General features: G+C 37.2%; 1 protein-coding gene across 1 annotated transcript; it reads left to right on the forward strand.

Moving 5' to 3' along the window:
* The first annotated feature begins 1121 nt into the window (after positions 1 to 1121).
* rhoca (ras homolog family member Ca) lies at positions 1122 to 15599 on the forward strand. Its single transcript, XM_060868091.1, has 5 exons — positions 1122 to 1282; positions 8877 to 9034; positions 12016 to 12136; positions 12876 to 13006; positions 13702 to 15599. The coding sequence occupies exons 2-5, from the start codon at positions 8879 to 8881 to the stop codon at positions 13873 to 13875; spliced, it is 582 nt and encodes a 193-aa protein (XP_060724074.1). The 5' UTR covers positions 1122 to 1282; positions 8877 to 8878; the 3' UTR covers positions 13876 to 15599.
* Positions 15600 to 15670: the final 71 nt, after the last annotated feature.

A 15670-nucleotide genomic window follows, 5' to 3' on the forward strand; every position in this document is an offset into this window, starting at 1 on the left:
GGCTGTTTAGCTGTTCTATGGACAAGCATGTGTGTTTTATTCCCTCATTTTTTCACTTACAAGCAAGCAGCTAAAAAGGTTTAGAGTTGTTTCAAAAGCCAATGGAGAAGAGAAGGAACTGCTCATGATTCAAAGCACCACCTCTTGTCTTTACTGCTGATGGGATTGCAGACAAAAGTAATCAAAAGTAGATTTAGCAAAATACTTTAACCAAAAACTAACTGGATGGTGCTTCACAGTGCTCTTAAATATAATCACGATTGGTGTTTGACTTCTTTTGTTTTTGTGTGTTTTCTGCTTTATCTGTTGGTCTTGGCTCCTGTTCCATTCTTAGTTATAAGTGAGAGGGTCTCCATAATGGGTCTCCATAAAGTAAGGGAGGTCTCCATAATTACTAGTGTCTGCCATATGGCATGCAAATAAACAAATGAAAACAAAAACTAAATAGCAGATTGTTTACTGTGAAAAAAAAACCAGGTGAACTGCAAATAAATAAACAAACAAACAAACAAACAAACAAACAAATAAATAAAAGACATGTTATTTAAAGAAGCACCATATATATCAGGGCTTTATCAGGGTCTGCTGTAAACACGTGACCACTGATATCTAACAGCCACGTGTGAATGCTCTGAAACTAAAGTGGAGATTTGTGAATTAGTAATAGAAATTAGGTTTATAGTTAATGAACCATTATATATAGTTAATTCAATTCGGTTCAGTTGAACCTTGACTCATAATGTAATAGGGCTGTGTTTACTCAATAGGTTCACTATAAATCGACGTAACTTAACTAACTATAGTTAAAGGCATATAACATGATTCAGTGTTGCCAGATCATTTATTTTTGGTACTGATTTGTTGTATATAACAAGAAAAGCCCATTTCAGCCTCCACTGACGCTGGAAATATCTTTTTTTTTTTTGTCCACCAGATGCCACTAGCACTGTGCACTGTGGTGAAAAGCTTTACGAAACAATTCTTCATTACTTCAGGAAGCCTCATTTTACCGTCGGTAAAGAATGATGTCATTATTATAGCCGGCAATGAAGGCGGGGCTTTAAAAAATTCCTAACGGCTGAACGGCTTCCTCAGCCAATAGGGATTTTACGATCTATCGCCAAGTGATTTTTTTTCATGATGTGGGCGGGGTTATTGTTTGTCAGCTTCGTTTCTTAGCAATAGAGCAGAGTCCAAGATATTCAGTGATCCGCTGCAGTGAAACTTAGGAACGAAGGTCTGTAATCGTGTACTGGAACATCACGAAAACACGGAGATAAAGGTACTAATACATTTCAAATGTGTCAGGAACTTGTGAATGTTGATTGTCAAGTTTTTTTGTGCGGTGTGGGTGCGTGAAAGTAGCTGTGTGGTCGAAAGCTTTCTTATTGGTCCGTTAACTGCCCTTTTCTCTTGTAATTAGTTTTCGATCATAACAACAGTAGGTCGATGTTCTCGTTAACCTGCTCTGAAGACCACCTGTTCGTTTTTAGCAGTCTGGGGTAAGTAAAGGTGGCTCGAAAACAACTTCACCTACAACCCCAGCTTGGAGAGATAGTTAGGGGTTGTTTTTTTTAACGTTTCCATGTCGCTTCCAGTGCAGTAAACAAGGATCCTGCTTGCTTCATCTTAAGCTACTAAATCGACTTCAATCTTTTACAAGGCTATTGCTGTCGATCGTGTGGTCGTCTTAGTAGTAGATGTCCTAACGCGGTGTTACAGTTAGGAGAGGATTTGTTTATTGCGAACGCGGACTAACCTGTCGCAGTCACAGGGCGTTGTTTGGACCGCCTCGAACTACTAACTACACACAAGTGCTCGAGAAGACGAGAGCTCAACGCTGAAATAAAGCAAATGTTATCTGTTCTTGTGTGTGAGTTTGAACCAAGGGCGGTCAGTGGAAACGATAAATTCATTGCTTTGTCGTAGTAGAAAATCGTGTAGGCCAAAGCTACAGTGGAAAACATCCCGCTAAGCCATGAGGAAGAGCAAGAACTAGGTCAACTTCCAAACTAGTGACCTGGGAACGCTGCAAGCTGATAAGAGCTCTTAAATACTATCATCCTGACAGCCACGAGTTGTTAAAATCAGTTTAGCTGTACTGTTTTGAAGTCCTAAGGTTCACTAACACCGGCCTCAGATCAGTTTATTTCCATAGAGCTGTCCTCGAGGCCCAGTACTGTAGAATTATTATGTAACTCTAAATTGGAGTCGTTTGAAGACAATAGAACTCTATTTGTTGAACTCTGTTTGTACCGATCGCATGTGAGGAGCACACAAAGACCTGTTGATTTAGGATCAAATGGAAAGTTAAACAAGTTCTCAATCAGTGTTTGGTTATGAGGGGTGTCCAAAGTCCCCCCCAGGTCCAAATGTATCTTTAGGACAGCCAAGGTCTCTTTGTGTATGATGGGCTGCCTGATGTCTATGACCGTGGCAGCAGTCTGTATTAACATCTGCAGATTAGTTTACAGAATGATATTTAGTCAGTGCTATGGACAAAAAGCACAAAACTATCAGTGAGAAGGGGTCATTAACACATAACTCGAAACCATGGGCATGGAAATCCTTGTGAAGTCTCAAAAGAGTACTTTGTTCTTTACTCCTAAAGCTAATTCTAAAGTGGTTTCGCAATCAAGTATTAAAAATGGCCGTTCGATTTATTTTGTTACTCTTTTGGTCTTCAAAAATACAGCTACTACATATTTAAAAAAGTGAATTAACTCCTACAACCTTCGTGTAATTGGGACAGAAATACCCTGAAAATATCCTTAAAGCTGAATGTCTCCACCCCCATTTGTAAGTATCGCAATGGTGAGGTCAGTTATTTTGTTTCTGCTTTGTTGTGTTTGAGGTTAATAGATGAATAAGACGATGGACCAGAATTTCAGCTTTCATTTCCTGATATATAGATTCAGACATGTTGAACAACTTGGAACAAGACACATTTTGTTTAAACCCACCCATTTTTAAGAAAATTTTGGAACAAGTAACTGACAGGTGTTTCTTCTTGTTGACGAATGAAGACCTACTTATTCATGAAACATTTCAACTAGCACTTTCTTACCTGTTTGTTGTATGTGTGTATTAAAAACAAACTTTGAACAGTGATTTAGGCTCATGGTATCTTAAATATGTAACCTAGTGAACCAGAGTTAATGGCATCCAATGATAGAGACTTAAGCACTTTTGTACGTCGCTCTGGATAAGGGCGTCTGCCAAATGCTGTGGTATGCTCTGTTTGTTTGATTTTTTTAAACAGATAATAACTTTTTAAAATATCTACTCTTGGTTTGAGCTCAAAAACAAAAGTCTGTGACATCATTCTAAGGGCAGGCGGTGACGGTTTCACAATCCACCATTCAAAGAATACTTTAGGAGAAGAAATATAGAGGGCATACCACAATCCACTAATCATCAGTAAGAATCTGATGGCCATATTGGAATTTACGAGGAACAAAAGAGCTACAAAAAAGAGCTACAAAAGTTCAGGAATCATAGTTAACCAAGATTAAGTGATAGAAAATACAGCATGTTTCAGGGTTGTATTTTTGTTGATGATCTAACATATATGATGGTCAAAATGAATGTAGATGTCTGCAGAAACATAGTCTGCCAATTTACAGAGAAATGTATTCCATCTTATTTGGAGGAATGTCACCATGAAGCAAGTAAAAGACCCAAAATCCTAAAAGTGAAAGGTTTTACACAGTTCAAGACTAGAAAAACATCACAAAACAGAATGCAAGAGTATGGTGATGTCACTGGGGGACAAGCAGGATGCATTTATTCCAGTGCAACTAAAATGTAATGTACTTCTTAAATGGGCTTTAAGACTATTTGTATCAATACTTCTACATACCTAAATAATAGGTTTTCCACAAAAGACACTATTTTTTAAGTTGTTAAACACACTGAAGTATCAATATCAGGAAATTGAAATTTGATTATTTAATCTCATATTTTTGTATTCATATATTGATTCCAAACCCAAATGTCTTCAGCATGAAAGAGAGACACTAATCCTTGGGTATTTTGATGAGGTTTATTCTGGCTCCTTTATAAAAAGTTTGAAAACCTAGTTGAAGATAACTCCCTGACTTTTCTTAATAGGAATAGTAATTTTTTTTAATTTGTTTATTTTCACGAATTCCAGAATTTGTGTACAGTTATTGTACAGTTGTCAGATATTCTTTCACTTATTGCTTTGGTGTATGACTCCAAATGTCTTGTCGATGCAAAAATAAAAAGGGGCATACAAGTAGGTTACCATCAAATGAGTCCGTTGCTCCATATAACAAAGAGTGGTTTGCTAGCTGGTTTTTATACGTCATATTTGTCCTCATATACAGTCATGCAGGTGAAATGAAAAGCCTGCTTTTGTCATGATTAGCGTCTTATTAATTCTCAAACGGGCATTAAAACTGAAAATACAAAAGATATTTAAAATATTTGGACCATTTATGTGGGCTTTAATTTAATTACATCCTCGTGAGCAAACAGACATTGCTGTATATCTTTTTTCCATCACAGGGTCTGTTCCTCCATATCACAAGTCTTTGTACCTGACTCTTGGCAGTCTTTGGGCTCTCTGTACCAGTGATGAAATCAAACACTACACAGTACTTAGTAAAGACACTGGGAAGATCTAATTCACTGGTTCCCATTGTGCTCTTGCCCTACATCTTAGACACTTTACCGTTCAAACACAGCAACAGAAACATCCTGTTTTAATGGCTGCTGCTGGTATTCACACAAAATATGGAGCTATATGCCCTATCTCTGCCTACCAAGTTTCAGGTTTTCACTCACGCCCTTGTGTATTTATACTAAAGTTTATAGTATTGACACTCTTCACTCTTTGCATGGGCAGCCATTAAATAAAAGTTTGCTTTACTTTATTTTCACAATTGCAGTGCTTTACTGAGAGAGAAATGTGACATTGCAGTATGCATTGTTTTCAGTTTAATATCATTTGTTTGGATATTGAATAGTATTCAACCTCTGGGCTAGATTAAAGCCCAGATTCAAAAGCAGTCCATAAACACTGTTCTGCATTCACATCAGTATCCAAGCTGTGAGCTAAACTGTTCTGTCACCCTGCTTGTGTTTTCCCTGTTTTATGTTGAAACAGGAAGACATTGTGAAAGTAGAAGCAGGTTAAATGTAGCAGAGGGAGGAAAAAGGAAAAAGAAAAAAAACAGAATGCACTCCAGGACCTGGGCTGGGAACCAGTGATCTAATGTACACACCCTTACCAGCTAAAATAAATAGATAGTGTGTTAGTCTGGACAAAAACAAAAGAACAATTGTATACATCATCCAGAGTGAGTGGATTCTCTACTTCTGGTTATTGTGGCCCTTGTACAGCATGTGAAGTCATTTCTAACAATTTTAGTTGAAAACAACTTGCCTCTGTTTTATAGTTTATGTAAAATATTGGTCCATGTTCATTTATAGGTGTTTTGTCTTTAAACATCTAATACAATTTTGCCAATTACAAGTCAGGGGCATATTTTAATAGTAAGCCGAATCAAGTGTTTAAAAAGGAAACTGTTTTAAAAGTATGTGTTTGGGTAGTTTTACATTTCATGTACTAGACTAAAACAGACAAAACTGTTGCAGTGTAGAAACTGGGCAAGGCAATGATCAGGAAGCAGCAATCACAAGACAGAACATTTTGACCTATCACACAGCTAGGGAGGGGTATAAAATCACATCAACACGTATAAGGATACTATCACATTAGAATTAGATTTAATACTTTAGAAATGGGGAAACATCCACAAAGATATCACAGTGTAAATATGTTTAAAAAAAAAAAAGGTGGGGTCCCCTTTATTTAAATAATCTCCAGGAATATAGTTCCATTGTGTCACGCACTTTCTGACCACGTCTGTTACTTGTAATAAGAAAAGTGGTGAATGCAATACCTAGCTTCTTATAAATATCTTTCTGATTGCATGATCATTTTAAAAGCATGGTTCTACAAAGTATTCAGACACCTCTGTATACTGTTGAACTAGCTTATGTCCAATAAGAACTCATTTGAAGTATTAAGGTAATCAGACTGGTTGATTAGAGTTTGCCTGCTTCCTTTAGCCCAAGAGTGTGTTTAACAAAAGCTTTACAGTTTCCAGTTATTATTTCTTGGTACAAGGGGGGTGTCCAAAGTTCAAAATTTCACCATGTAATAAAGATATTGTTCTGTGACATTGTAGGGAAACTAAGCTCATAATGCCGTGCTGTATCCGGCTTTAGTTCATGGAAAACATGTGAGCGAAGACAACAAATACAAATTTTACTTGTAACAACTTGCACACAATGAGATGTCACATTAGATTGTAGCTATTGGAGAATCTTAAAAACTTCATATAACTGCAATTCCAGTATGCTGCCTGGAGCTGAAGTAAGCAATATAAGCAATATCCATGTTGTAGCCTGTAGACACATGTTCACTACCCAAAATCCTTTATGGCCTAGAACGCTCTTACTTTAGTGGGTAATTTCACCTGGGGACTTGTAGAGTAGTACTTAAGAACTGCCCCTTAATCATGAAGACTATCCTGTGCTCATGTCAAGACTTTTATTGATAATGTGCTCATACTGTGCATCCTTTCAACACTTTTCCCTTCACTCTTGACCATAATGATTTATATTCCCATCATCTGGTGTCACCCAGAAGAGGTTGGGAATCTCTGGAGCCTCATTTCAGGTTCCAGGAAATTTTTCTTTGCCACAGTCATGTCTGTGTAGTCCAAACCTATTTTTTTTTTCTTTTAATGTGATAAAGAAATCAAATTGAACTAAGCTAAAGGTGGTACATGTTAAAGGTGGCTGTTTTAAAAAAACAGAAGTAAATTTGAATGGATTTGATATTTTGAACTCAACATGGGCAGGACCTTGAACATGTCCTACAGAGCATACTTTATAGAAAACATGTGTGGTTACCACCATACTGACACTTCCCTTGTGTTGTACCTTTAAACCAGAATAACTGGCTCATTGTGAAACTCTTACAGGTCTGTTTTGTGAAACCATACTAAAATATTTGGAATGACTCAAACAAAAGTCAGTCAAACATGTAAACAGTATATAATGCATTTCTAGTTACAGTGTCATTTGACAGATTCGGGGAAATTGCAGGGAACTCCCAACTCTGATTTGTTTCGTTTCCTACATGATGCTTTTGACAAACAAATCTCTCATTTTAAATCTTACTATCCCATTTCCTGCATGATGCATTTGAGAAAAAATTCTATCAAATTTTTTTATCTTACTATGTGGCAATAAAACATCAGTTCAAGCTGCTGTGTTTTGGCCTTGTTCACAAAGCCAAAGCAGTTATGCGGTTAAACCAAACACATTTTCACACCTCTAGTGTTGTGTGAGACTTGTATAAGTCATTTCAACACAGTTATTTGTATACCTATAACAATGGACATTGTCTCTCAGCAGCTTTACAGAAGATAATTAAAAAATGTACATAATACAAAAGTTCAAGATTAATATTAGACTTTATTTAAATGTGTTTGTATTTATCCCCAATGAGCAAGCCTGAGGTGATTGTGGCAAGAAAAAACTCCCTTAGATGGAAAAGGAAGAAACCTTAAGAGGAACCACACTCAGGGGAACCCATTCTTATTTTGGTGACACTGGAGGGTGTGATCATAAATATATAGTCCGGCAATTGTGTATTGATCAGGTTGCTTTCCTCAAAGATCACATGTCATTGGCATATATAATGACACTTGGACAATCTTTCACAGAAACGTAATTGTTAAATCTCAATTTGTGTACAAGGTTTGTGAGTTTGTTTTATATACGGCTTCCAAAACTGAGATACACCGTTTTCGCATTTCATAAAAATTGTTCCTGCTTGAATAACATGTAGGGTGTGTTCTGGTAAAACAGTATTGAAGCCTTCAAAGTGGTTTTGTCAGTGACTTTGTCATTGCTCAACTATGCACTTGTGTATTCACTACAGTTGTTTTTCTGACTCTAAAGTGCTTCAGCTTTTCACCTGGCTAGTGTTTTGCTGTGATGCACACTGATACGGTCTCAATTTGAAGTTTCTGCTATATGGGTCATCTAGATAACCTTGTGCTTTATCTGTTAGCTGTGTGAATTGTGAAAAACAGACACTTTACGGCGTATCTGAAAAATCCTGATGCCTGTGCAACATTTGTTTTACTAGGAAATGCACATTATAGAGCTCATTGATTTTAAACTGAATCCAATTATGCTGCAAATGTAAATCTGTGGGAGTGCAATCTGTGCAGAGAGAACCAGTAGTACAACCCTGTACAGCCTCCTCACTCTTTCTTTCCAGTGAAGAGTGGAAGTGTTTCGTTACTTACTGTCTTTCTGGTCAACGGAAACAAAACCTGCAGTTGTGGGTGGACGAAGCATTGCAATGCATTTTGGACCAAGTTTTAAAAATAGTTAATTTTCTGCAATCAGCACAATATAACAAGTGGCCAGTGATGCATTTTGTGTATGCGTGTAAATGCGTTCAGATCTTAGGAGGAGGTGGGGAGTGGGTGATTAAAAGTACGCAGTGTTTCTTTACTGGTGCTCATTATGTGGATGCGCATGTTCCTCCCACACACATCAGTGTTTATGAATAGCTATTGTCAATCCCAGACATTGGCAAGGTGGTTGTTAAATAAAACACACAAATACAGCTGTGGGTTTCAATGTATAGAAAGGCCAGGAACAGCTTAAATGTTATGTGGCATGCTGCTTTCTGGCCTCATAAGGAAATGCTAAGGGCTTTGGAAAAGAGTCTCAAATCTGTTTCACTGTTTTTCTGGTTGTACCTATAAAAATCTGCTTATATAAACATGTAGAAACTGTTGCTCTTGCTTTTCTAGGCATGGCAGCCATAAGGAAAAAGCTAGTGATCGTGGGAGATGGAGCATGTGGAAAGACCTGTCTACTAATAGTGTTTAGTAAAGATCAGTTCCCCGAAGTCTATGTGCCCACTGTGTTCGAGAACTACATTGCTGACATTGAGGTGGACAGCAAACAGGTGGGTGGATTATTTTTATTTATTTATTTTTTTAAAATAAACATTTATAAAATGATATATAGTGGTGAGTTTTGGCAATTAATTAGGGCTACTTAAGGACTAGACAGGATCTCTAGCAATAATATACAGTACATCTGGAAATGTCTTTTTGGGAAAGCTTGGTAGTGAATTGCAGTAGAAACAAACTACACCCACAGGCTTCCCCACCCTGATTTCCTGTAGTCTGTGCACTTTTTAACATCCGGGGAGGTAAGTCATGTTCGATCTTTTAAATGGACGATTAACCAAAACAAGTATTCTTGTCAGAGATCATGTCTGGCCCTGCAAGCCTAGAGAAGGACAACCAAATTAATAGGAGTATTCCATTTTAAAATATCTGTATTCAGTTACATGTAGTTTCATGTTATGTATCACAGAAAATATAATATATAAAATAATGCTCATCTTATACCTCAACATTCAATAAAAATATAAATTTATTTTCTTCAGGGCTTTGCCACAGAACTGACGTACCAATGAAAAATCCTTTTTTTTGCCTATTGGTGCAATTCTGAAACGTCCTTCTTATGATAAACTTAGTCCAAATATAAGTCAGAGTGGGATTTGTATGTAGCGTACATGCCACCAAGCTGCAGATCCTGAATAAGGCATGAATCTCCCATCGGATATCAGGTATTAGTCAGTGGTTAGTCGTTAGTCATTTTACCACTATTAGTGGACACTCATAATGCTAGTCTTTTACTGGCTAGTGCTATGGCCAAGTGAAGAACGGCCATAACAGGAAATGGCTGTACTTGCTTGTTTCCTTGCTTGATTTGGAAACATGGCTGTGTGGATATTCCCCTCCCAGTGGCCCTCATGGGTTGATAAACAGGTCAGTTCATTTCCTGTGTGTACGTGTGAGAGAGCTGGGGTGGAAAATGCTGCTTCTTCTGTATAGTATCTTGCCTAAACATTAAGAAGAGTTGCTCTCATTTTGCCTCTTTCTTTCTCTGTGTGGGGTTAAGCTCCACAAGAATCTACCCTGCTTGACAGCAAGCTCGCATGAGATTTAGAACCGTAGCTAACTCGTAGCAAACTCTGAGCTCAGCCAAAATCCCTCCGGCCAAAGCCAAGCCTTCTATACTCTTCCTCCACTCTTTGTCTCTAAATATAGCTTCTTTTTCCTGCCTCTGCCTTTTATATGTTTGTTGCTGAAGCTTGAGTGAGGAGAAAATGAGGTGTCTTATATCTGTGTGTTTCAATAACACAATCTCTGCTTGCATACGCAATGTTTTTAGATAAGCTCATCCACAGCGTGTGATGATGTCCATATAAAGAATGAGATTAGGATATGGATGGTTGAAGCTGTTCCTATGTTGGTCACACTAGTTTCCTCCCAAAGGATGACTCAGCTTTGCAAAGTCTGTCAGAGCTCTTACTAAATCACAAGTGAGAAGATCCTCCTTTTATTTTATTGCCTTCATGCCAAAGTCCAATATCCTTTAGGCATTTAGCTAGATTTAGCTTAGATTGTCTTAGATTTGTTTTTTTGTTTTTGTTTTTTTATTCATTTTAGGGAAGTTTTAGGGAGGTGTGTTTTTATTTCATTTTTCTTTTCATATTTAACTACATTTGAACCTGTTTCTCTCCTGAAAATAGCCATGGTACAGTAGCTGCCATGATGTTAAATTACAAACATACATACATAGCCACAAAGGAGCAGTTTGATTCTTCTAATCATCCATTTTCATTGGATGTCAATGAAATGGATCTCATCCATTATTTTCACTAGAACATCTGCTGTTAACCAAATCCTGATTCCATGGGCTGAAGTGTCCATTTGTTATGCTGTATTTGTGTTACCATAGCAAACAAACCAAAGAGCTACATACAGAGCTGGATACAAAAATAAGTAGTCTACAATACCATAAAGCACAATTGGATATTACAAAAAAAGAAAAGTTCCACTTGGCTGAAACAACTGCAAATTTTTTTCATGACCACATTATACCTCCTAGACATGAGAACTTTAAAGGACACGTTTTATTCCATTCTTGAGGTTGGCAGGTTTGAGAATGAATTGTTAAATTCTAGTCACTTTTATATATGTTTCTGTGGGTCTTCGTGGTTTGTGACTAAGCGCAATTGTGAACACTGATGGTGTCATTGACTAAGTGTCAGGACACACCAGTCCACAACATAGCTGCCTCTGCACGCCAGAGGTGCCACCTATGGTTAGCCATTATTTTTTTCTTTATTTAGCACACTGGAAGAAATGTTCTTTCTCTTTCTCAGATATTGTGTTGCTTTCTCTCAGCAAAAGGAAAACAACTAAATGCAAAGTGAATCTATTTTGGTTGTGTTTAGGTAAAGGCACCACATTACTCACCTGTATTTTAAAACTAATATAAGGTGGTCAGTGTGAGGATGGTTAACAACGGCCACTGAGGAGTTAACTCTCAAGCACATATAAAAAATGGGGGGTTGCTTCAGGAATGGCGTTTGGTGTAAAACCTGTGCCAAATCAAATATGTGGATCGGACGAATCCCTAAATGATGCTGTATTAAAGCAGAGGATTTTTTCTCTCTCCTTTATTGAATGTGAAATTGACCACCTTTCATAAATCGCATACATTGTCCTGCCCAACATTAATAGAAAATAAAAACTACATTTTCTGTCCAATATTATTCATTAGTCTTACTGCAGCTCTAGCATAAATCTGATGTGGAGTTATAATGAGCACTAAACAAGCAGGAAGTGCTGATATGCATGTTGGAAAATGGGCAGGAAGAGAGAAGGGACCATTGCTCAGTCTGTCAGCGTCTATAAATATTTTGGAATATCAACTAGTTTCGTTTCCTACCGCTTGAAAAGCATTTGGCTTGCCTTCTTGTTTCATCTATTATTCATTTTTTGCCCCCTAGTGGACAAAACCACACACAGAGATGCAGAAGTTGTGACCAGTAGTTTCACGATTCCTTTGCTTTTTGATTGACAGGTGGAGTTGGCACTGTGGGACACAGCAGGTCAGGAGGACTATGACCGCCTTAGACCACTTTCCTACCCAGACACAGATGTCATCCTTATGTGCTTCTCCATCGACAGTCCTGACAGTTTAGGTACATTTATCTCTAAATGTCTTTCTCGTACACAAGTCATCAGATTCTGGTTTTCTGCTTTGAGATTTTTTTTTTCTCCTCCTTTCAGCTACAGTTAATGTAAATTTTGCTCAGATGACTTTTCCTCATGACTGAGTCATGTGCAGGATTTTCATAGCAATTTTAGCTATGTTGATGCAGTACTAGATTTATGGTTAACAGATAACAATCTTAATTGTTCAAATGCTCTCATAGACCATCTAAAAAGGCATTTGATTCCTCTTATCAAAGCTCAGACATCTTGGTCATATTCTCTCTAAGTGTGTGAAGAGCAGGAAGTCTGAGCTCTGATTTGTCTTGGTGACTCACTGCAGCGCTAATGACTAAAAACAAAAAGAAAAGTCAGTTTATCAAATCTTCTGTGGGTGATACTGGTTATACTTCTCAGCAATTCTTATCGTATTACTTTAGTTTAATGTTTCTGTAACACTAGATTCACAATTGTTAGCTTCATAGTAAGACCCTCATTGCAGAACATTCTATCTTAGAAGGTGAAAACAGTTTGAATATGGGGCACATTGTATATATCCGTGTAATATCTCAGAAGCTTTAACAAAAACTATAGGACCTGTTGGTATCCTGAGAAACTTTAATCGTGGTAGAATTCTAATTTAATGTCTATTAAAGATCATGATTGAAATGGAATTAATGAGATTGAATTATTAGTCATGCTCAAAAATTATGTATGTTATTTCTTCAGAGAATATTCCAGAGAAGTGGACACCAGAGGTTAAACACTTCTGCCCCAACGTTCCCATTATTCTGGTGGGGAATAAGAAGGACCTGCGGAATGATGAGCACACTCGGAGAGAGCTGGCTAAGATGAAACAGGTAGCTCCCTGCTTGTAGCCCACAGCATTGCTTAAAACAGCCCCATTAAAAAGCACTTAAGTGATCGTGAATTCTGTCATGCTGAGTGTTTGCTTTGAAGGTATTGAGGATATTCTTGCCTCACAGAATTGGCAGTAATACTATGATTTCATTTAGATTTTAATTGGCAGTAAAGAAAACCTGAATTCCTTCAAGGGCAAGTAGGAGTGGGGTTTGAAAATTTAGCAAACTCTGTTACACTACATACAAATTGACATCAAATTGACATTTACGTAAAGCAAAATAAATTGACTTGTTGGCGAGGTATGTTTAGTCTGCGTCTTTTATCATCTGCCTTGCTGGATTGCTTTCCAATACTGTCCTGTCTGGTCAACAGCTTCCTGGTCAATATACAGTATTAGTCAAATGGCCTATGAAATGCCTAGCCTATATCTAATAATGAACAAATTTTATTAACTGTAATAAAATGGTTTTTTTTTTTAGAACAAAATGTATTAAAATAGTTCTGGTTATATGCAGTTGTTTAAGCTAATACCGAGGTCAGTATTATGTATTTCAAGCTACACTGTAATTAGTTTATAAAATCAGCACATGCTCAAAACATTATAATTAATGATGTAATTGTTCTTGATTATAAATAATTGCTAAAGAGTAAAATGTCCTCCAACATCTCTGTTGTATCTGTCTGATTTTAGGAGCCTGTTAAACCAGAGGAAGGGCGTGACATGGCCAACCGCATTAGTGCCTTTGGTTACCTGGAGTGCTCAGCCAAGACCAAGGATGGGGTAAGGGAAGTGTTTGAAATGGCCACAAGGGCAGCGCTGCAAGTGCGGAAGAGGAAAAAGAGGAGTGGCTGCTTGATCTTGTGAGGGGATTTGTAGAGTCCTGCAGAAGCATCTGCCGACATCTAGAAATGTTTGGCATTCAACGGCCCACGAAAGAACATTTGATTTGTAACCAAACAGCATCTGTGTACTGTACTGAATATCGCATATGCATCAAAAGGACCAAGACTGACAGTAATATAGGCTGGCACAAGAGATGCCTCAGTTATTTGGTTTTATTTGCCTGTAACACTTGTTACAATGTGAGATTTGCACCTGAGTAAGATCTAACTATGCTGTATTTTTTTTTTTTTTTTTTTTTTCTTTTTCATATTTGTTTGTTCACTGCCCTGATCGTAGCTGTTATTTCTAGATGTAACATCTGAACTTTTCATTTGAACTGCTCACAGACTTGTTAGAAGTGATTACTAATTAACAAAGAATTGTGTGTTCATGCAGTGATTTGAATGTAATTTAGTTTATTTGAGCTTCTTTGAAATGTTAATTGATCTTTCTTCACTACTAATGGGTGTAATGGCCAACTATACATTTGAATAACTTTCAATAATTGGTACTATTATAGCACGTGACATTGGTATTCATCAGACAAACAGGTACAGGAAGCACAAATTCACATCGTGGTGCCACTGATACATCTACACTGGATTTAGACTGACCTATACCATAGACGCTGCTCTGATCTTCGTTTCAGTACCTAAGACTGCATTCTATTGTACTCTGATCAGTATGCAGAGGCAGTGTGTAACCAGTCAAACAAACAGGAGAACCCAAAGGCTGCCATAAAAATTTCATTAGATTAAAACGGTCTCCTTGGGCACACTTTGAACATTTACAGCGTCAATATAGCATATAAACATGTACGTATAAGATAAATGATTTTTCTGTTTGTTTCAAAAGTGCATTTTACACACGTCTACACACATCCTATTTACCTCTGTGCCTTCAGTTGCTTGTTGAGTTGGCCGTTTTCACCGTGGGTAAAGCACTGAATGTATTATTGGGACCGGTGTTACGTTGTTATTATAAGAGGCGTTCTATAGTCTTGCATGCCAGTCACATCGGTGTTGTCTGAAGCCTCTGTACTACTGTTGTCTTTTGTTTGTTTGTTTTTTCTTGCTTGCAAGAATGATCTGCAGATATAAATACAGATTTTAGCAAGATCCCATATCAATAGTTTACATTACTGCCCCTTTCAGGTGATGAGTTTATTAAAAATCTGTCAGATTTCACAGCACTGTATTAATGCTAAAGTTTCAACTCTCTGCTGTTTGTTTTCTTACACTCTTAATTCAGTAACCTATATGTACTGTGTAGTAAATATTCAAAGTAACAACTTTATTAGCAGTTAACTTTATTAACTGCTCTTCATCTGTAGTTTTAGTTGGCTAAAGAATGCAAGATGTACAAATTTTGGTAATGTTCTAAAGTTAGAACTTGCCAGAGGTGTAAGATACTTAGATGTCTCGCTCAGTAATTAAAAGGCACCATGCAATTAATATAGCACACAAAATAAACGAGCACAATATCTACACTTCATTTGTGTTTGCTTCTTTGATAATTTGTTGATAAAAGCTGCATGAGACAGTTCAATGTTAAAGTACCTTTGTTTTTATCTGAAAGTCTTTAAATTGAATCGATTCTAAACCAAACTGGGTTATATGTGCAAACGTTGTAATATGTCTTAGTAATACAGTAAATATTTGAATGAAGCAAAAACCAAGCCATGTCAATAAACATTTTTGGAACGAGCCGATTCTGTATAGTGTGTTGCCTTTTCAGACTCTTAAGAAGGCAGTGTGAGAGAAGCATTGAATGTAGA

This window comes from Tachysurus vachellii, chromosome 4, assembly GCF_030014155.1.
Source record: "Tachysurus vachellii isolate PV-2020 chromosome 4, HZAU_Pvac_v1, whole genome shotgun sequence".
Classification (NCBI taxonomy): domain Eukaryota; kingdom Metazoa; phylum Chordata; class Actinopteri; order Siluriformes; family Bagridae; genus Tachysurus; species Tachysurus vachellii.

What these genes read in the sequence shown, in the direction of transcription:
- rhoca (XM_060868091.1), top strand. Translation starts at nt 8,879, where the DNA reads ATGGCAGCCATAAGGAAAAAGCTAGTGATCGTGGGAGATGGAGCATGT. An exon ending in TTGAGGTGGACAGCAAACAG is followed by an intron (nt 9,035 to 12,015) that starts GTGGGTGGATTA and finishes TTTGATTGACAG; the next exon opens with GTGGAGTTGGCACTGTGGGA. An exon ending in AGCTGGCTAAGATGAAACAG is followed by an intron (nt 13,007 to 13,701) that starts GTAGCTCCCTGC and finishes GTCTGATTTTAG; the next exon opens with GAGCCTGTTAAACCAGAGGA.